The sequence below is a fragment of the Anomalospiza imberbis genome, chromosome 22 (genome assembly GCF_031753505.1).
Source record: "Anomalospiza imberbis isolate Cuckoo-Finch-1a 21T00152 chromosome 22, ASM3175350v1, whole genome shotgun sequence".
NCBI lineage: Eukaryota > Metazoa > Chordata > Aves > Passeriformes > Viduidae > Anomalospiza > Anomalospiza imberbis.
In genome coordinates this window covers 1,642,211-1,658,129 of record NC_089702.1, presented here as the reverse complement: position 1 = coordinate 1,658,129, position 15,919 = coordinate 1,642,211, and the positions used below count along the sequence as shown (strand labels likewise).

The following is a 15,919-nucleotide window of genomic DNA, read 5'->3' as shown; positions in this document are numbered from 1 at the left end:
CGGCGGGACAAACTTGTGGCGCCGGCGGGAGCGGGGGGAGCGGGGTCGGGGTCGGCGCGGCTGTGCCCGGACGGGAGCGGCGCGGCCGGGCGGCCGGCCCGGTGTGCTCGGTGTGCCCCGTGTGCGCACTGCGCCGCCTGCGCCCTTGGCACAGCTTCTCCTGCCCCCGGGGAGCGGTTTCGCGGGGAGCGGCGCGTCCCTGCGCGGCCGCCGTGCGGGGCGGGGCGGGCGGCGGAATTTAAACACGGACAAGCGGCGGGCTCCCGGCGGCTCCGAGCCCGGGCCGGGCCATGGCCGGCACGGCCTCCCCTCGGCCCCTCCGCGGACAGTCCTTCTTCCTGGACCTGCCGAGCGGCCGCAGCGCCCGGGACCTGGCGGAGGCCATCGAGCGGCTCGGTGGGGTGAGCGCGGGCCGGGGCCGTGAGGGGCCCGGGGCTGCGGGGCACCCGGTAGTGGGGGCGGTCTAGGGGGGGTGTCTTGGGGCGGCCTCGCTCCTTTTCTGACTCTGCTCATTTTTTAATGTTTCCTGGTTTTCTCGTTTTTCCGGTGGGCCGGTTCCCTCGCCGGTTCCCCCGCAGGCGCAGTCCCGGGGGGCTGGTGGAGGTCGCCCCCATCCCCGCGCTCCGGCCCTCGGGGCTCCCTGGGCTCGGGACCGGCCTTTCCCTCCCAGCATCCCGGGTGCTCCCGGCTGCCGGGTCCGGCCGGTGCTGGGAGGACTGGTGTGTTCATATGTTTCATCTCTGCTTCCCTCCTACCCTTGTCTGTGGAGCTGCTTGCCCAGTTGTTCCCCTTCTCCTTTATTTTCCTAAAACTTGTTATGTTCTCCTGGGGACAGAGCCTCTTTCCCTCCCAACATTCCAGGTGTTCTTGGCTGCCTGGTCCTGCCAGTGCTGGCGACCACCATGAGAGCAGCTCCCTGGCCATGGAGGTGCTTCCAGTGATGGTCACTTGGTCCTGGGAGCGCTTCCCAAGGGCTGGGGACTGACTGCCGCTCCCAGGGCACCTGCCAGAGGTGATAACCGGTGTCCCATCACCCAGTGATGAATGGTTCCCTGGCCAGGGGCACATTTTCCAGGTGGTTGTAACTGGTGCGTGGTTCCCCCTCATCGCTGGCAACAGCCTGTGGCAGTTTAATCTTTTAGGGAGGTTGTGGCACTTCCAAATGGAATTCAGCATAAGGTAAAGTAGGGAAATGCCAACTAAGGTTCTTACCACAGAGCAGTGTGCTTTTATCATGGCTTTCCCAGAAAAGCCATCTGGACCCTTTTCCCTGGGAAGCTGTTACTTGGGCTGAGCCCTGTGGCATCCTTCGTGGCCTCCAGGCTTCCTTGCTGCTGATATTCCTCATCAATTCCTCATCAATTCCTTATCTCCTGTCCCAAAACCCTTCAAAAAGCAGCATCACCTCAGTCCCTCAAAGCTGGAGCTGAGCATGGGGTTGTACCTGTTGTTCATCTTTCAGCCTCTTTATTGCCCTTGTGTGCAGTTGGGTTCTAGCAGTTGCTACTATTTGTTTTCAAGCCCTTTAATTTCTCTGAGGTGATCGTCTCATGTAACCTCAAAACTTAAATCCTACAATGTACACACTTACTATTGTTGCTGTTAGTAGTGAAGGAATGGGCTTATTTTTGGGTTAAGAACGATTTATTGTTTAGCTAAATATTGGTTTTAGAGGTCGTGAGATTTCAAAGGAGTAAGTTGTTGGTTATAGTTCAAGAGTAGTTATAAGTTTTTTGTTACAAGACAAGATATTATTTTTTTAACTAATAGATGTTACAAGGTTTATTTTGCTTTTTTAACTTATTATCTTTACTTAATTTTGTTGTACTATGGATACTTTTGTCTGGTGGGCTTCTATTTTACATGTACACATATGTTTTTATTATAACTTCTAAACTCTTAGCTTATTCTATACAACTACACCTCTACATTATAAACTTTTCACTATCTTATTAATACAGTTTCTCTCACTTACTTAAGGCATATTCTTACTTACAACTATAGCAACATAATTTTATGATTTTCTGCTTAATGTCTGTGTATTGTGTTTTTATATTAATCTAAGCTTCTTCTAAGGCTGTAGATCAAATCCTTCAGTGTTTGTGGAAGTTTCTGTTTTTCTGATTCCCACACACACTGTGTAAAATCTTTTAATTCTTGCTGATGCTGTGTCCCTTCAGCCCTGAGCAGGTGTTGGCTGCACACACACGTGGGGAAGGTGACTTGCACTGTTTTCCCTTTCATGAATTGCACCTTTGTCCTGAACTTGCTGGTTTCTCTCTGCCCTCCCCCAGATGTGCCACCCACTCTTGGAACATCTCTTTCCCAGCTGAGCATCCTCAAGGCTGAGAACCCCGTGCTCCCAGCAGACGGTTACTCCTCTGTGCAGCTGCTGTGTTACTTGGAAATAATTTTAGACTTTGGCCATCCTTCTGGTTCCTATCACACACCATCCTGGCCCTCCCTCTCTGAAATGAAGCCCTTTGGCAGCGGAGCTCTCATTCCTCTGCTTTCTGTGGAGATACTGCCCTACACCACAGCCACTGTCTGTGAAGCAGCTCCTTGGCAGCAATATCTGAGCCCAGGTTCTGTGTGTAGTTCAGGACATCCTGTGGCCTTGGGCTTGCATGTGGCACCTAGAACTTGGCATGGGGCTGGTGACACTCTGGAGTGTCATTTGGATGGGGAGGTTATGATTTTGTCTTTTCTGTGCCTGCAGCACAGCCTGCTGTGACCCTTGTGGCACTTCACACCCACTTCATGGTTTGGGAATCTCCACCTGCAGGGATTCTGCAATGGAGCAGAACTAGCTTGTCCAGGAGCTGTGATTTTGGGCTGCCCAGATAAAGATCTTTATCTTCCTGAGGGCTTCATACCTGGGCCCCGTGACTCTCTGCCTCCTGCACAGATTCTGAGAAGCCAAGTCATTATTGGCTTACAATACCATTAGTATCCCAACTTTTGGGTTTCCACCTCTTTCCTGTGCAAAGGTGTGTGTATGTTTCATCTCTCTGGTTCCCTCCTGCCCTGTTGTCTGTGGAGCTGCTTGCCCAGTTGTTCACTTTCTCCTTTATTTTTCTAGAACTCGTTATGCTCTCCTGAGGACAGAGCTCCTCCAGGCTGATCTGTGATGTCCAGGCCCTTTTCCTCAGATGTTGGGGTTTTTTTTGACAGCTTTGTGTGAGGAGTAGGTGGTGACAGTCGTGGATGTCTGGATCTGAATTTCTGGTGACTATTTGCAGTGAATCTCTAGGGCATCACAGGATCTCCTCGTCAGTATGGAATGAAAGAAGGAATGTGATTGCTCCCAGCAGCCCCTGGCTGCGTGGGGGTTGAGCCAGGGTCAGCAGCTTTGTTTAGCAGGGCTCTGTCAGCTCGGGGTCAGGCACTTGCAGAGCTGCTCTGTTCTGTCTCGCTGCAGGTGACCGAAAGCTTCCTCAGCAAAGAAGTCACCTGCGTGGTGTCCAGCAACAGAGAGGCCAAGCGGGGCCAGGCCAGGGCTCGGGAGGAGAAGCAGAGCAGCCCAGCTGCAGCAGGCACAAAATCCACGAGCTCAATGCCTGCTGCCCCCAAAGGGACCCCAACCAGACCTCTCCAGAAGCCACCATACACTGTAAGAGCTACAAAGGTTCTGTCCAAGGGGTCTGCAGGGTAGAATCTGGGACCAGTTTTGGAAGGTGGAGTCGTTCCTGCTCTGAGCAAATATTCTGTGTGTTTTTTCCCCTGCTCTATTCCTCTATTCCTGTTTCCCTGGCTGTCCTTATCCATACTCTGGTTCTTTGTACAGAACCAGAGTTCTTTGTGTCTGCCATCATTGTCTACTCAAACGTTCATGTCACAGCTTTGGGCTGTAATCAAGGAAATCTGCTGGAATGGCAGGGGATGTGAAGGCCTTGGCTGGCTTCCTGAGGGAACAGGCAGAGGTGTGGTGAGAAAAGCCAGAGAAATATAGCCAGGGAAAACCATTGCAGACTCTGGGTACTCACAGCCACAGGGCAAGGCCCCTGTACCCTGGGAGGAGATCCATGAGGGCCTCCTGCAGGAAGGGGCTTTTCCTGGTCCCATTTGCCTGTTGGAGCTGGGCTTTCTGCTCACAAATGCTTGTGGCCAAACTCCAACATCCCACCTTGAATGTGGTATCTGCTGGAAGCTATGACTGGGGAAAGGCAGCCTCCCCAGTCCAGGCCTGGGGAATCTCTGCCAGCTGGAGCTGAACCACTTGCAGTGGGAAACCTGAGCTGCAGAGGTTTCTCCCAGTTTTTGTCCCCTGTCCTGGCTCCCAGCACTGTCCCTTGTCTTACAAAGAGCTGAACCAATCTGCTGAGACTGTTGGCTCAGTTCCCAGGATGTTCCTAACCCTGGCCAGCATGTTGAGATGCCTGGAGAACAGGAGACTCAGGGGGACCTGATCTGTCTACAACTCCTTGATGGGAGGTTGCAGCAGATGGGGCTTTGTTGCTTCTCCCAGGTAACAAGTGACAGGACAAGAGAAAACAGTCTCAAGTTGTGCTGGGCAGGTTTAGATTCGATGTTAGGGAAAACTCCTTCATGGAAAGGCTTGTCCAACCCTGACACAGCTGCCCAGGGCAGTGGTGGAGTCCCCATCCCTGGAGGGATTGAAAACCTCTGTGGGTGTGGCACTTGGGGACCTGCGTCAGTGGTGACCTTGGCCGTGCTGGGAAGGGGTGGGACTTGATGACCTTACAGGGCTTTTCCAGCCTGGACAATTCCATGATGCAGCAGGCAGTTTCCAAGCTAAATTGCTGCTTCCTCTTGGCTCACTCTGGAGCCTTCATTTCCCTGCTGGTCAATAATTCCAAGCCTTGGCTGGTGCTGGTGGTGCAGTTGAGTGGTCCTCTCTGCAGTTTGCTTTCTCTGAAAGGCACTCTCCACTGGCAGAGATGAGCCCAGCAGAGTGAGGGCATCCCCAGGGATTGTTGCTCTCCAGCTCTTTGCCATGACCTGTTCATGTCTCCTCTCTCCACAGGCGCTGCTGAGCCGGGGGAAGGAGCTGCTGCACAAGGCCATGAAGAGCCAGGTGAGCAGCCTTGGATGGGCTCTGCTGGGGCTGGGTGTGCTCAGAGCTCTGCTGAGCAGAGCAGAACCAGTGCCAGCCTTCCTGCAGAGCCCCTGCCCTGCTGACAGAGCAGATCCTGGGGCCGGGAAAGGCACAAAGCCGTTGCTTGTGGCCTGCAGAATGTTGTGTCGTGCTCCTGGTCACTGCTGTTTCTGGAGCCATGTCATCCAGTGTTGTACCTGTGAGGCCTGTCCCAGCCATCTGGGTGCTCAACACAAGGGAATTATAAAGCCTGTTGTTAGATGAATTTTTAGCCTAAGAAGAACTAAAGCAATGTAGCTGGGGCAAAAGGCTCCCCTGCAGTCCTTTCCCTGAGGTCACAAGTGGCCAGATAAATCTCGGTGCCCACTTAGAAGCTCATGCTGTAGCAGGGATGAAACATTTGCCCAAGATGCTGCTGTTAATTTGGGATGGATAAAGCATGAGCTCGATCCTTTACTGCTGTGCCCTGATTTTAATAACAGCCATGCTCTGCTCTGTCAGTTGGGCAGCAGGAAGGGCTCTGAGCTCAGTTTAGAGCTGCACATGGCCGTGCTTTGAGCTGTGCTTTGCCAAACCTCTCTGTACAGGACACCTGCAGTGGCAGCAGCATCCTCGCCAACGCTCGCCTGTGGGGAGTCCAGATCCTGCATGTGGATGGTATCCTTCACTGTGGGGTGCAAGGAGGCTGCTGGTAATGAGGGATTTTGGAGACAGGTGGAGCAGAAGTGATGTAAGAAGAGTAGAACAGAAGGAAGAAATTGCAAGCAAATATCCTGGAGTGATGCCATCCTGGCCAAGGCCGGGTCTGCCCTCAATCGCCAGATTTGTGTGTACAGAATGTGCCACTGTCACATTTGCAACAGCAAACACAGGGTACATTTTCATGTACTGAAGGTGGAACATTAGGAAATGTCAATATCTTGGTCAGTATATCAATTTGTTCCAAAAAGACCATTTTTACTAATTAACCTGGAAGTACAATCATGATAAGGGTAGGATTTGGTTGGGTTTAATTAGGAAGTGCTGGTGTTTGAGGACCTGTTCTGGAAGGCACCTCCTGTCCCCATGATGGATGGGGAGAGGGTGATGGGAAAGGCAGATGGTGGAACTCTGATAGTAATAATAGGTCTGGAGTAAAAGGTTCCCGAGTGTCTGATGACAGTGACATACAGCTGTGGCTGAGCCTGTCTGGATCATGTCCCTGGGCTCTGCTCAGCCTCTGGGGCTGCCAGACCTTGGGCTCTGCTCTGTGTGCTGCACAGCTCCTGCCTGTGTCTCCTTCCTGCAGAGCCCCAGCAGCCTCCAGCTCTGCTAGAGAGCAAATGAGAGGCTGTCCCTCCAGGTGTTCTCTTGGCTTCATCTTGGACCCTTCCCTGGGGGAGGTGCTCTGCCAGGGGCTGCAGGCTCCAGTGTTTCCCAGTGCCATGGGGGGTGCTCTGCAGTCTGAGGGGAACAGCTCCCTTCCCTGGCTGAGCTTTGGCTCTTTGACATCCCACCTGCACAGAAATGTTGTCCTATGCCCAGCAGCTGCTGCGAGCCATCTCGGGAGCAAGGAAGCAGTGCCAGAAGACAGAGGTAACAACTTACCTGCAGCCAATTTCACGAGTTCAGGGTTCCTGGGTAGCTTTGAACAGTTCTTGTAGCAGCTTCAGTGCCAGTGGGCCAGTCAGGGGGATGCTGGATCCAATCTGGTGCTTGTGTTAGTGATGAAGATAAGATTCAAAGAACTTTTATTTTTGTAAAGTTTGGGGTAAATCCAGATGAGAATGAGACAGCTGTTGCTAAGTATCAGCATTCATACCACAGCTAATACTGACTTTGACCCTAAGGGTCATGGTTTAACCCCAGATGGCAACTCAGCCTCACACAGCCACCCTCTGGCATCCCCCTGGGATGGGGAGAGAACTGGGAGAGACAAAGTGAGAAAGTTTATGAATTGAGATAAAGATGACTTAGTAGGGAAAGCAAAGACCACACACACAAGCAAAGTGAAGTAAGATGATGATGATGATGTGGCTGGTACACTGGCTCACCAAAGGATTGGTTAATGCATTGGAGAGGTCAGAGGGAAGGTGGGATGTAAGGAAAGGGCATGGCAGCCTTTATGTTGTATTTCAACTAACCCTGGGTAACTTGGGAGACAGAATGAGGGGAGGTGCTCTAGGTGGTGCAGAAGCTCTGAAGTGGTGGGTGAGGCTGCTGCTGCTGCTCTGGAATCAGCAACTGCAGCTGTGCTTGGGCTGCTCCCATGCTGAATATGTCCCTTTTTTCTCTAGGTGAAATGCCCTGCCTCCAGATCCAGAATTCACAAAGGTAGGCCTGGAAGTTGTGCTGCTGTTTATGCTCAGATGTGGAGCTGCTTGGAGAAGCCTCATTTAGAATTTGAAATACATCAAAACGTTTGGCAATCCCAAAATATGCCAGCTCTCTAGGTAGTTCCCCTTGAATGGGTTCTGTTACTCCTTGTTGGAGTCTGGCTGCAGCCTCCCAGGACAGCTGAGGACCTTTGATTTCACACTGTGTTTAAAAATCCTAAAAACCCTTTCCTGCCAGCTCCCAGAATCCCAAGGCACCTGAGACAGTGCTGCTGCACATTGAATCCAGCAGCTTAAAGGAGGAGGTTTTGAGGAATAATGCAGCCTGCAGAGGCGAGCGTGTTCCTCTCAGCCCACTCACTTCTGTTGGGCTGAGATGTGCTGCTGAGACACCGATCCGGGGATGGCTCTTCCTCTTCCAGGGAGGAGGGAAGGGGAACAGCCAGGTTCTCATCTGCAATTAGACAAGAGCCAGTTGTGGTGCTGAAATTGGCACTGGTGATGTCAGCTGATCTGCAAATTGTTTGACTGGGTGCGTCGGTTTGGAGCAGACTCCAACCTGGATGGTGTGTGAGACACTTGGGAGTCATTTCCCAGTTTGGGGTGAGGGGAAGGTGCTGAAGAAAGGCTTGAGAAGCTGTTGGATGTGGCAGATGGTGCCTGCAAGCTCTGAGACCTGCGCTGGGCACACTCTGAACCTGGCCTGGGGTCTCGCAGTGGCATCGGAGCCGTTTGTCACTGCTGGGATCACTCAGGACCCATGCACCCATCTGAGCTGGATCTGGGGCCTGCACGTGGCCTCTCTCTCAGAAGTGCTGAGCATTTGGCAGTGTTTGCATGGAAAAAACTTGATCCTGTACTGAAATAGCAGCTTCAGTGACGTAGCGGCACATTTGAGGCAAGCAGAGGGTGAGGCTGGTGAGGACAGGTGGGCTCAGCGTTTCTGGGGAAGGAGGGTGAAATATCTTTGGAAAAAATAGCATCGAGTGCTAGAATCACAAGAAAACAAAACTCCTCGCCCTTCAGAGGTCATGAGGGAGGCAGGAGAGTCTTGGTTTCAGGCAGATGCCTTGTGGGAGCACCTTGGTGTTTTTTGTTTCTTAGCCAGATCAGGACTCAGGTTTCCAAGGTGAGCGTAATGTGAGTGGAACATACCTGCAGGACAGGAGGGGCCTTGGAACCTCCCCTCCCAGCCTGGCTCTGAAAACCTTTTCCCTCAATGCACTGCTGAGACTCTTTTGCTCTCTTCTTGCTCTCCAAAGGAAGCAAAGCTGCTGTTTGCCCTCCTTGGGAACTGAGCAGAGGCCTGATACTGCTCTCGAGTAGTGTCCTGGTGCAAGGCTTGGCTGACAGCACCTTGGTTTGTCTCCATCATCTCTTGCTGCTTTGACATCACCATCCTGGCCTGAGCCAGGGTGATGAGCCAGGTTCTGCACTTGAGGCAGGGTGAGTGGAGGAAAAGGTGCTGGAAGTTGTTGCAGAGCTCTGAGCCAGTGCAGCAGCTGCTGCAGTTCCTGAGTTCCCTTCTCATACTGAGTGGCACATTGTGGGGGGGTTGTGTGACAATTCTTGGGATTGGAGTCAGAAAGCTTGGGGTTAGGCCAGTGGCTGTATGGCTGAGGCAGCATTAAAGATGTGAGGGGATGGCTGAATACTCTTTCAAAGGTGGAAATGTCCCATGGTTGGGCTGCCTAGGGTTTGGTCACCCCACTGCACACGTGGGGCCAGGGGTGTTGAGGATCACCTGAAGAGCTGTTTTGTCTGTGCTTGGCCATCACTTGGCATTCACCAGTGCCAGAAGTTCTGATGCACTCAGCTCTGGAGCCCAGTTCTGTTGGGGAATGAGTGACTAAGTAGGGAATTTGGCCAGGAAAACTAACCAGGTTTCTCTCTGGCAGGAAAATTGAAGCCCCCTTTTCTGAAAGTTGAAGACCAGAGCAGGTAAATGAGACCTTTCTAAATATCCTACCCTAAAACCTGGGGGTCTCTCCTTCACTGGTTTTATTCCCAGGGACTGTTCTGCCCATGAGGCAGAGCCTGGCTTCTGTGCAGACCCTGTTCCACACTGGGAAGTTGACTCTCTCCTGGAGGGAGGCAGATGGAGTTTAGAGAAACAATCCAGGTGTCTTGTGTGTCAGGGAGAAAAAAGGTGTTAAACGAGACTTGACAGCAGTTTCCTTCCTTGCTCGGATTCCGTGTGTGATCCTCAGCAGGTCACTTAATCCACCCAAGCCCTCAGCAGTGAGGAGTGAGATTGAAGCCCGGGAGGTCAGGGCCTGTAACTTGAGGACAGCCTTGGGCACAGGGGACCTGATCCCTGTGGTGTTTCTGAGGAGTCTGTAACTCTACCAGCATCCACAGGGCCAATTAATTATTCCAAAGGCAACATTTAAGGCATCTCAATTAAGAGTCAAATATTGGGGTTTACATGCTGCATGCAATGAAGTGTGAGGGGAGAGATGTGGCCTGGGAATCAAAACCCTCCTGTGCAGTGGGGTAGCTGGAAGTACTGCACTGCTCTGCCCTGGGGCAAAAGGTGGAATTTGGGCTGAGCAGGCAAACTTGCCTTCTGTCCAAAACATGCTCTATTGGGGCTGTTACTGGGAACTGGGTTTAACACTTTAAATGTGTTAAATTAAATGAGAATTTCATTCTCATTTGAAGTCAGAAATGGGAGCTCTGGCACAGCCACAGGAGACCACTGGGCAGCATCTCATCATAAGTGAGGTGGCACCTTGAGCCCCTCCAGGCTAGAGGAGGGACAGCTCTGAAGCCTTGCCAGTGCTGCCATGAGTCTGATGTCCTGATTTGCTGCTTCCAGGCAATTCCGGCCCTTCCATCACCAGTTCCAAAGCTTTCCTGACCTCAACTTCCTGGCACCCAAAAGCTCCAGCCCATTTGAGCCTCTGAAAAGCCTCTCCAATTCCTGCCAAGCCAGGTAGGCTGCAGCTCCTTCTGTGCAAGTGTTTAACCCCACTCCTGCTCACTGCTGGTTCCTGGGCTCTGGGAACCACCTGCCTTTGGACGTGGGCACAAGGAGCCCTGTGCTGGTCCCTGCTGGTGCTGCAGGCAGGTCAGGCAGGGTGACCCCGTGCTGTCCCTTGCAGGGGTGCTGAAGGCTGTGCCCTGCACAGCGCCGAGGGAAAGAGCCCCCACTCCACACACGTCACCGTGCCCAGGAAAAGGAGGGGGTTTTGTGAGTGCTGCCAAGAGACCTTTGAAGAGCTGCAGAAGGTAAAGGTTCCCCTGGGACCTGGTTCCTTGCAAGAGCTGTGGGGGGCACTCAGAGGCTTTGTTGATCGTGTCATGCATGTTAGCACTATGAGCTCCTTTGGGAGGATCTGCCTCCGAGATGGGAACGTGGTATATCTGTGTGCCCAGACCAGCAGGTCAGAGCATGGGGGGCTTGAGGGTTGGAGCACAACATGCTCCTCTCTTGGGGTCAAGAGCCTCAAGGATCATCCTATTACATGATCCATAAGGTGAAGAGGCTGTTCCATGGCAGCTGTAGGGCACAGGGAGATTGAAAAGGTGGGAGGAGGTTTTTTATCTCCTGGAAGGTGCCAACCACGGGGGCTTTCAGAGCCCAGCTGTTAGTGCCAGACAGTGGTGGTGGAGTCTATTTCCTGCTGCTGGGGAGGCTGTGGGCTGCTCTTGGATCCAGACACAGCCTCCTCATCAGCAGGAGCAGGGAACAGGACACTCTGTGTGTTCCCAAAACTGGCAGACATTGGCTCTGTCCCTTTGCCCTCTGGTCTGTTAGGCTATGGGAAGTGCCTGTTACTGCAAATTCCCCTCCTGGCAAAGCTTTGAGTGTTGTTAAAGGGTCTCTGCCACCTTCCAGCATCTCCAGAGCCCCCAGCACCAGAGGTATGCCCAGGACAGCTCCCAGTACATCCCTGTGGATCGTGTCATCTCCCAGCTCACCAACAGCTTCGTGGAGTGGTCAGCCAAGTAAGTCTGGGGATCTGGGAACTCCTGGAGCCCAAAGGCAGCAGGGTGCTGCGTGGCACATCCTGGGAATGGGGTCCCTGTGCCTGGGAGTCAGAGGCTGAAGCAGGACCAACTTGGCACTTCCTGGGCAAAGCTTAGACAAACCATGGGAGATGTTCCTGCATTTCCATGGGGTTTCTCCTTCAGGGAACTCCCCATGGACTCCCAGTGCCTCCTAAACTAGAAAGGGTAGCTGAGCCTACCTCTTCTTTCCCTCTGTCTGACTCAAGCCCTGCTGCTCTGTAGCCCCCCCTGCGCCTGGGCACTGGACTGAGGAGGCTGAGATCTCTTGTGCTGCCTATCTCTGCCAGCAGCAGAGTCATTCTGAGCCTCACCAGGCTAATAGTGCTTCCCTGCTCCTGAGCAAGGGCTGCAAACACCCTGCTCTGCAGGAGAGGCCTTGTCTCCCTGGGGGGAATGCTGCTGGGGCTGTGTGAGCATTAACTGATGGTTCCTCTCAGGGTGCCCTGGTCCTGCCTGGCAGATGAACGTGTAGTGCCTCAAGCACACAGCACTGGAGGAATCAAGCTGCTGCCAGCAGAGCTGGGAAAGGAAGGGGAGCAGCCTGAGCAGGGTGCTGTGGAACTGGTAACTTATACAGAGCTGGATCATGGCCTGAAGAGCCAGGGACATTCCCCCTGCCTGCCCAGAGACAGGATCAGAGATCCCAGAGGAGGAGGGGGCTTGTCAAAGCACAGCTCCCTGCGGCTGCCAAGGGGAGCAGGGCTCAGCAGAGGGGTCTGTGCTGCCCGTGGTACCATGGGGGAGGCTGGGCTGGGGGCTTCAGGTTTAGGCTTGGGTCCTGAGCTGGGCTGGGAGCCTCGTGCAGCACACACTCCTGTCAGAGAGGCAATGGCTTCTTCATCTGAACCTCATACACAGCCTGGGTCTGTCAGCCACCCTCCCCAAGCACAGCCTGCCTCCAGGAAGCGCCAGCTGTGCTCCAGACAGAGCTCCCAGGTGGGAAAGAGGCCCAGGCTGGAGCTGGGTTTTGGCCTCTCCCCTCTGGGTGAGCAGATGGAGCTGGCAGGTGGTGGGATGGGGGCACAGGGTGCAGGCCAGGTGTCTGAGCCAGCCCTGCCCGCTGTGGTGGGGGCTGGCAGCCTGCCCCTGGGCACAGAGCTCTCCAGCAGACCTCACAGCTCCCTTGCTTTGGATCTGTGCCTGTGTGAGAGCCCTGGGGACCCTGTATCACAGCCAGGACCCCCTGGAGCTGTGTCTGCAGGTTTGGATCCTGGGGGGGCAGCTGCAGCCAGCACTGCCAGCGAGTGTGGCTGGAGCAGGGAGAGATCCCAAGGGAGGCAGTGCGGAGGGGACAGTGACAACACACCCAGGAATGTGAACAGGCCTGCTCCGGAGAGCACAGCGAGCAGGACCAGCTGCCCTGCTGGCTGCCTGCCCTCTCCCACACTGCCCGTGGCTGCAGCCAGATGTTGCTGCTCACTCTGTGTCAGGGCAGCAGAAGAAGCAGCCCCTGGAGCTCCCGACGTGCCCGGGCAGGGCGCGGAGCGGGCGCAGAGCCCTGGCCTCCTCCCACCTGCTCCCCAGAGCCCAGAGGCTGCTCACGGCTTCAGCAGGAGCTCCTCGGGGTCAGACTGGGATGTGCAGCTGCTCCCCAGCCTCTCAGGTGTCCAGGGCTGCAGGGTCCCAGCTGCGGGCAGGGACTTGCTCCAGCAGACACACGTCAGTGTGAGGGACAGCGGGTACGCGTCTCAGCTCTGCTCCGTGCTGAAGGAGTCGGAGCTGGCCTGGGCAGGCCGAGAGGACAAGAACTGCAGGAACTGCTGCACAAAGACCAGAGGAGCCTCTTTCCCCATACCTGGGACGTTGTTTGGCAGCTAAGACCACCTCCAGGCTGCTCTCTGGAGCCTCGGTGGGAGCTGAGAAGAGGTTGGGGTGGGATTTACCAAGGCACCCTCTGTGCCAGGACCAGGAGGCACATCCCAGAGTGAGGACAGCACTGGCAGCCTGGGCAGCTCTGCTGGTGGGAACTGATGGGGATGCAGTGGCTTCCCTGTCCTTGACTGTGATCTTCCCTCCTCTCTGCTGGCCACGTTTGGAGCCAGCTGCTTCCTCAAAGTCCTCACAGACACTGACACGGTGGTGCCTCTGGAAGTCTCTCTTCAATGGCAATGTGCTCTTTGCCCTTCTAGAGGGAGAGCAGAGCCTGTTCCTCCTCTCACATGGTCCCCAGAGCTGCAAAGACTTAGGACAAGAGGGTCATGGGGATGAGATTTGTGCTCTTCATGTGGTCTGGGGGTTGTCTTTGCATATTTTCAGGTGGTTTTAACTTGTTTGAGGGTTTTTGGGTTTTTTTACAAACTTTTGAACTTTGAAATAAAATGGAGGGATGAGATTCTGCTCTGCCTTACTGTGGGTGGAATGTGTCTGGGGGCAGGAGCAGAGCAGTAGGGGTTGGGTGGAGGAAACTTTGTTGGAAGGGGTCTGTGGTCAATGGGCACCATGATGAAGGGGGCACAGGGGTTTGTCCAGGCCCAGAACATCACCCCAAATGTGGTTTGCCAGAGGAGTGTGGCCAGCAGGCGCTGGGAAGCTGTTGTACCCAGTGCAGTGGTGGTGCCCATCAAGGAGGGGTGTGGAGAAACTGGAGAGCCTGTTCACCTCTCCTGGGTGTGGGGCCGAGGGATGGAGGTCAGGGATGGGCTGGGCTGGCTAAGAGGATGTTCTGGAGTGTCTAAAAGCAGCCTGTGGCTTCTTGAAGGGCAGTTCCAAGCAGAGTGGAGCCAGCCCTTCTGTGCTGCCAGGTGTCAAGCTGCTTCCAGTTGCAGGTTGGAAAAAGGAAAGGCTCAGGGCCCAGAAGGGTGCGACAACTCTGGGCCAGGCACCCAGAGGAGTGGAGTCTGTCCTTGGAGATGTTCAGTCCTTGAGTGAAGGACAACACTCCCTCCTTTACTCCAGGCTCAAAGGGAATGCCTGAAGTGGGATTGTGTAGTGGGAGCAGAGACTTAGGACACACAAGGCTTCAGAGGTTCCTCCTGAGCTAAATCCTCCTCCAGTGCAACAGCCAAACTCCAGTTCTTTGCCTGCTGCAGCTCCTCTAATGATGGGCTGATTAAAACTGTGGCAGGAGCTGAACCCCACTGGGCTCAGGGTTCTGCCATGGAGATGTCCTTGTAGCCACAGGCTGGCCCAGCAGGAAGGTGATCCCTGGGAGAGGAGCTTGGAGCACCAACCAGCCACTGGCCTGGTGTGCTCAGCCTCCTGGAGGGAGTGCCCAGCTCTGTGCCCCTCAGACAGCAGAGAGTGCCCTGGGGACAGAGGAATGGCCCCTCCAGGCCCTTGGCCTGTGTGACCAGAGCTCCAAGTGACCCCTGTGGAGACTGGGATACCTCATGGCATTGAGCTGACCTGGGAGATCAGCAGTTGTTTCACCAAGCCTGGCCTGGTGAAAAGGCCCTTTCACCTCCCTTCCTGGGAGGGGAGAGGGACCCCCAAGTGCCATCTGCCCCCTCCTCATGCTGACCAGTGACTTGCAGCATGGAGTCCCTGCTCTGGGGAAGTGAAGCAGTTGCTCCATGCCCCCCTGGGAACCCTCTAGGCCTTGGATCAGGTGTTCAGGCTGGAGATACAGAATCTTGGGATGGTTTGGGTTGGAGGGGACTTTAAGGTCATCCAGTTCCAACCCCCTGCCTGGGGCAGGAACACCTTCCACTAGAACAGCTGTTCCCTGGTACTGGGTGTAGATCCAGCCTGGCTGAGCACCTCTTTGTCCCTGTGGTGCTGAGGAGCACCAGAAGGGCACTGGGAGGGACTGTCCCCCTCGGGCTGGCAGCCTCAGAGCTCCTGAGCAGGTCCCAGTTTGGAAGCCCTGCCTGCCCCTTGCTGATCTGCCTGGAAAGGACCGTTTGGCAGCCAGGAAGCCCGAGTGTGGCTGAGGAGGTGCTTCCTGGAGCCTGTTCCTGTGTAGCCCCCAGAGCCCCGGGGGGAGATGTCCCTGTGTGTGAGTGCCAGCCCCCAGCTCACGACCTGGGTAGGGCCCAAGGCCCCCAGTCTGAGCGTGACCCTCAACTCATCCTCTGCTCAAACCAGGCTGAGATGCTGCTGCCTCAGCTTTCAGTTCCTCTGCCGGCGCTGGGGGTAACAAGCCGAGCTGCAGAGGGACTTGTTGGAGCCGTAACACAAAATGGGCCAAAAAGGTCCAAAAAATTGTCCTGGAGGAGGGTGAGGGATGTGAACTGGGAGTTAAGGGCCCCTAGCTTGCTGTTTTGGGGGAGCTCCAGGGCTTTCCTAGGGCAGCTGACCTCTGGGATGAGCTGGGGCTGCTGAACCACCTGCATCCTCCCCTCCCTGGAGCACGTGGTGACTCAGCTGAGCCCTGTCTCGGTCAGACACAGGCAGAGGTTGCCCACCGCCTCCATGGGGACCCTGAGCACCTGCCCAAGGGTGGCTCTGGGCACCCCCAGCAGGAAGAGCTGGGGCTGGTGGTCTCCAGGTCTGTCTCACCCTCTGTGATGGTTGGTGCATCCATCACCTGAGGCTAGAGCCTCAGTGCCCTCCAGGACAGCCCCTCCTGCGGGTGCCTGTGGCTGTG

General features: G+C 54.9%; 1 protein-coding gene across 3 annotated transcripts; it reads left to right on the top strand.

Moving 5' to 3' along the window:
- The first annotated feature begins 153 nt into the window (after positions 1–153).
- DBF4B (DBF4B-CDC7 kinase regulatory subunit) lies at positions 154–13,723 on the top strand. 3 transcript variants are annotated; one of them, XM_068212298.1, is made up of 11 exons: positions 154–401; positions 3,422–3,613; positions 4,988–5,038; positions 5,647–5,716; positions 6,564–6,634; positions 7,336–7,372; positions 9,273–9,315; positions 10,196–10,312; positions 10,482–10,608; positions 11,219–11,328; positions 11,829–13,723. In XM_068212298.1, exons 1-11 carry the CDS (start codon positions 291–293, stop codon positions 13,207–13,209), a joined length of 2,310 nt encoding a protein of 769 aa, XP_068068399.1. In that variant the 5' UTR covers positions 154–290; the 3' UTR covers positions 13,210–13,723. The 3 variants fall into 3 exon arrangements, with proteins under 3 accessions (XP_068068399.1, XP_068068401.1, XP_068068400.1); XM_068212300.1 differs by having other exon boundaries at positions 11,200–11,328; positions 11,829–11,995; XM_068212299.1 differs by lacking the exon at positions 154–401 and adding an exon at positions 3,211–3,272.
- Positions 13,724–15,919: the final 2,196 nt, after the last annotated feature.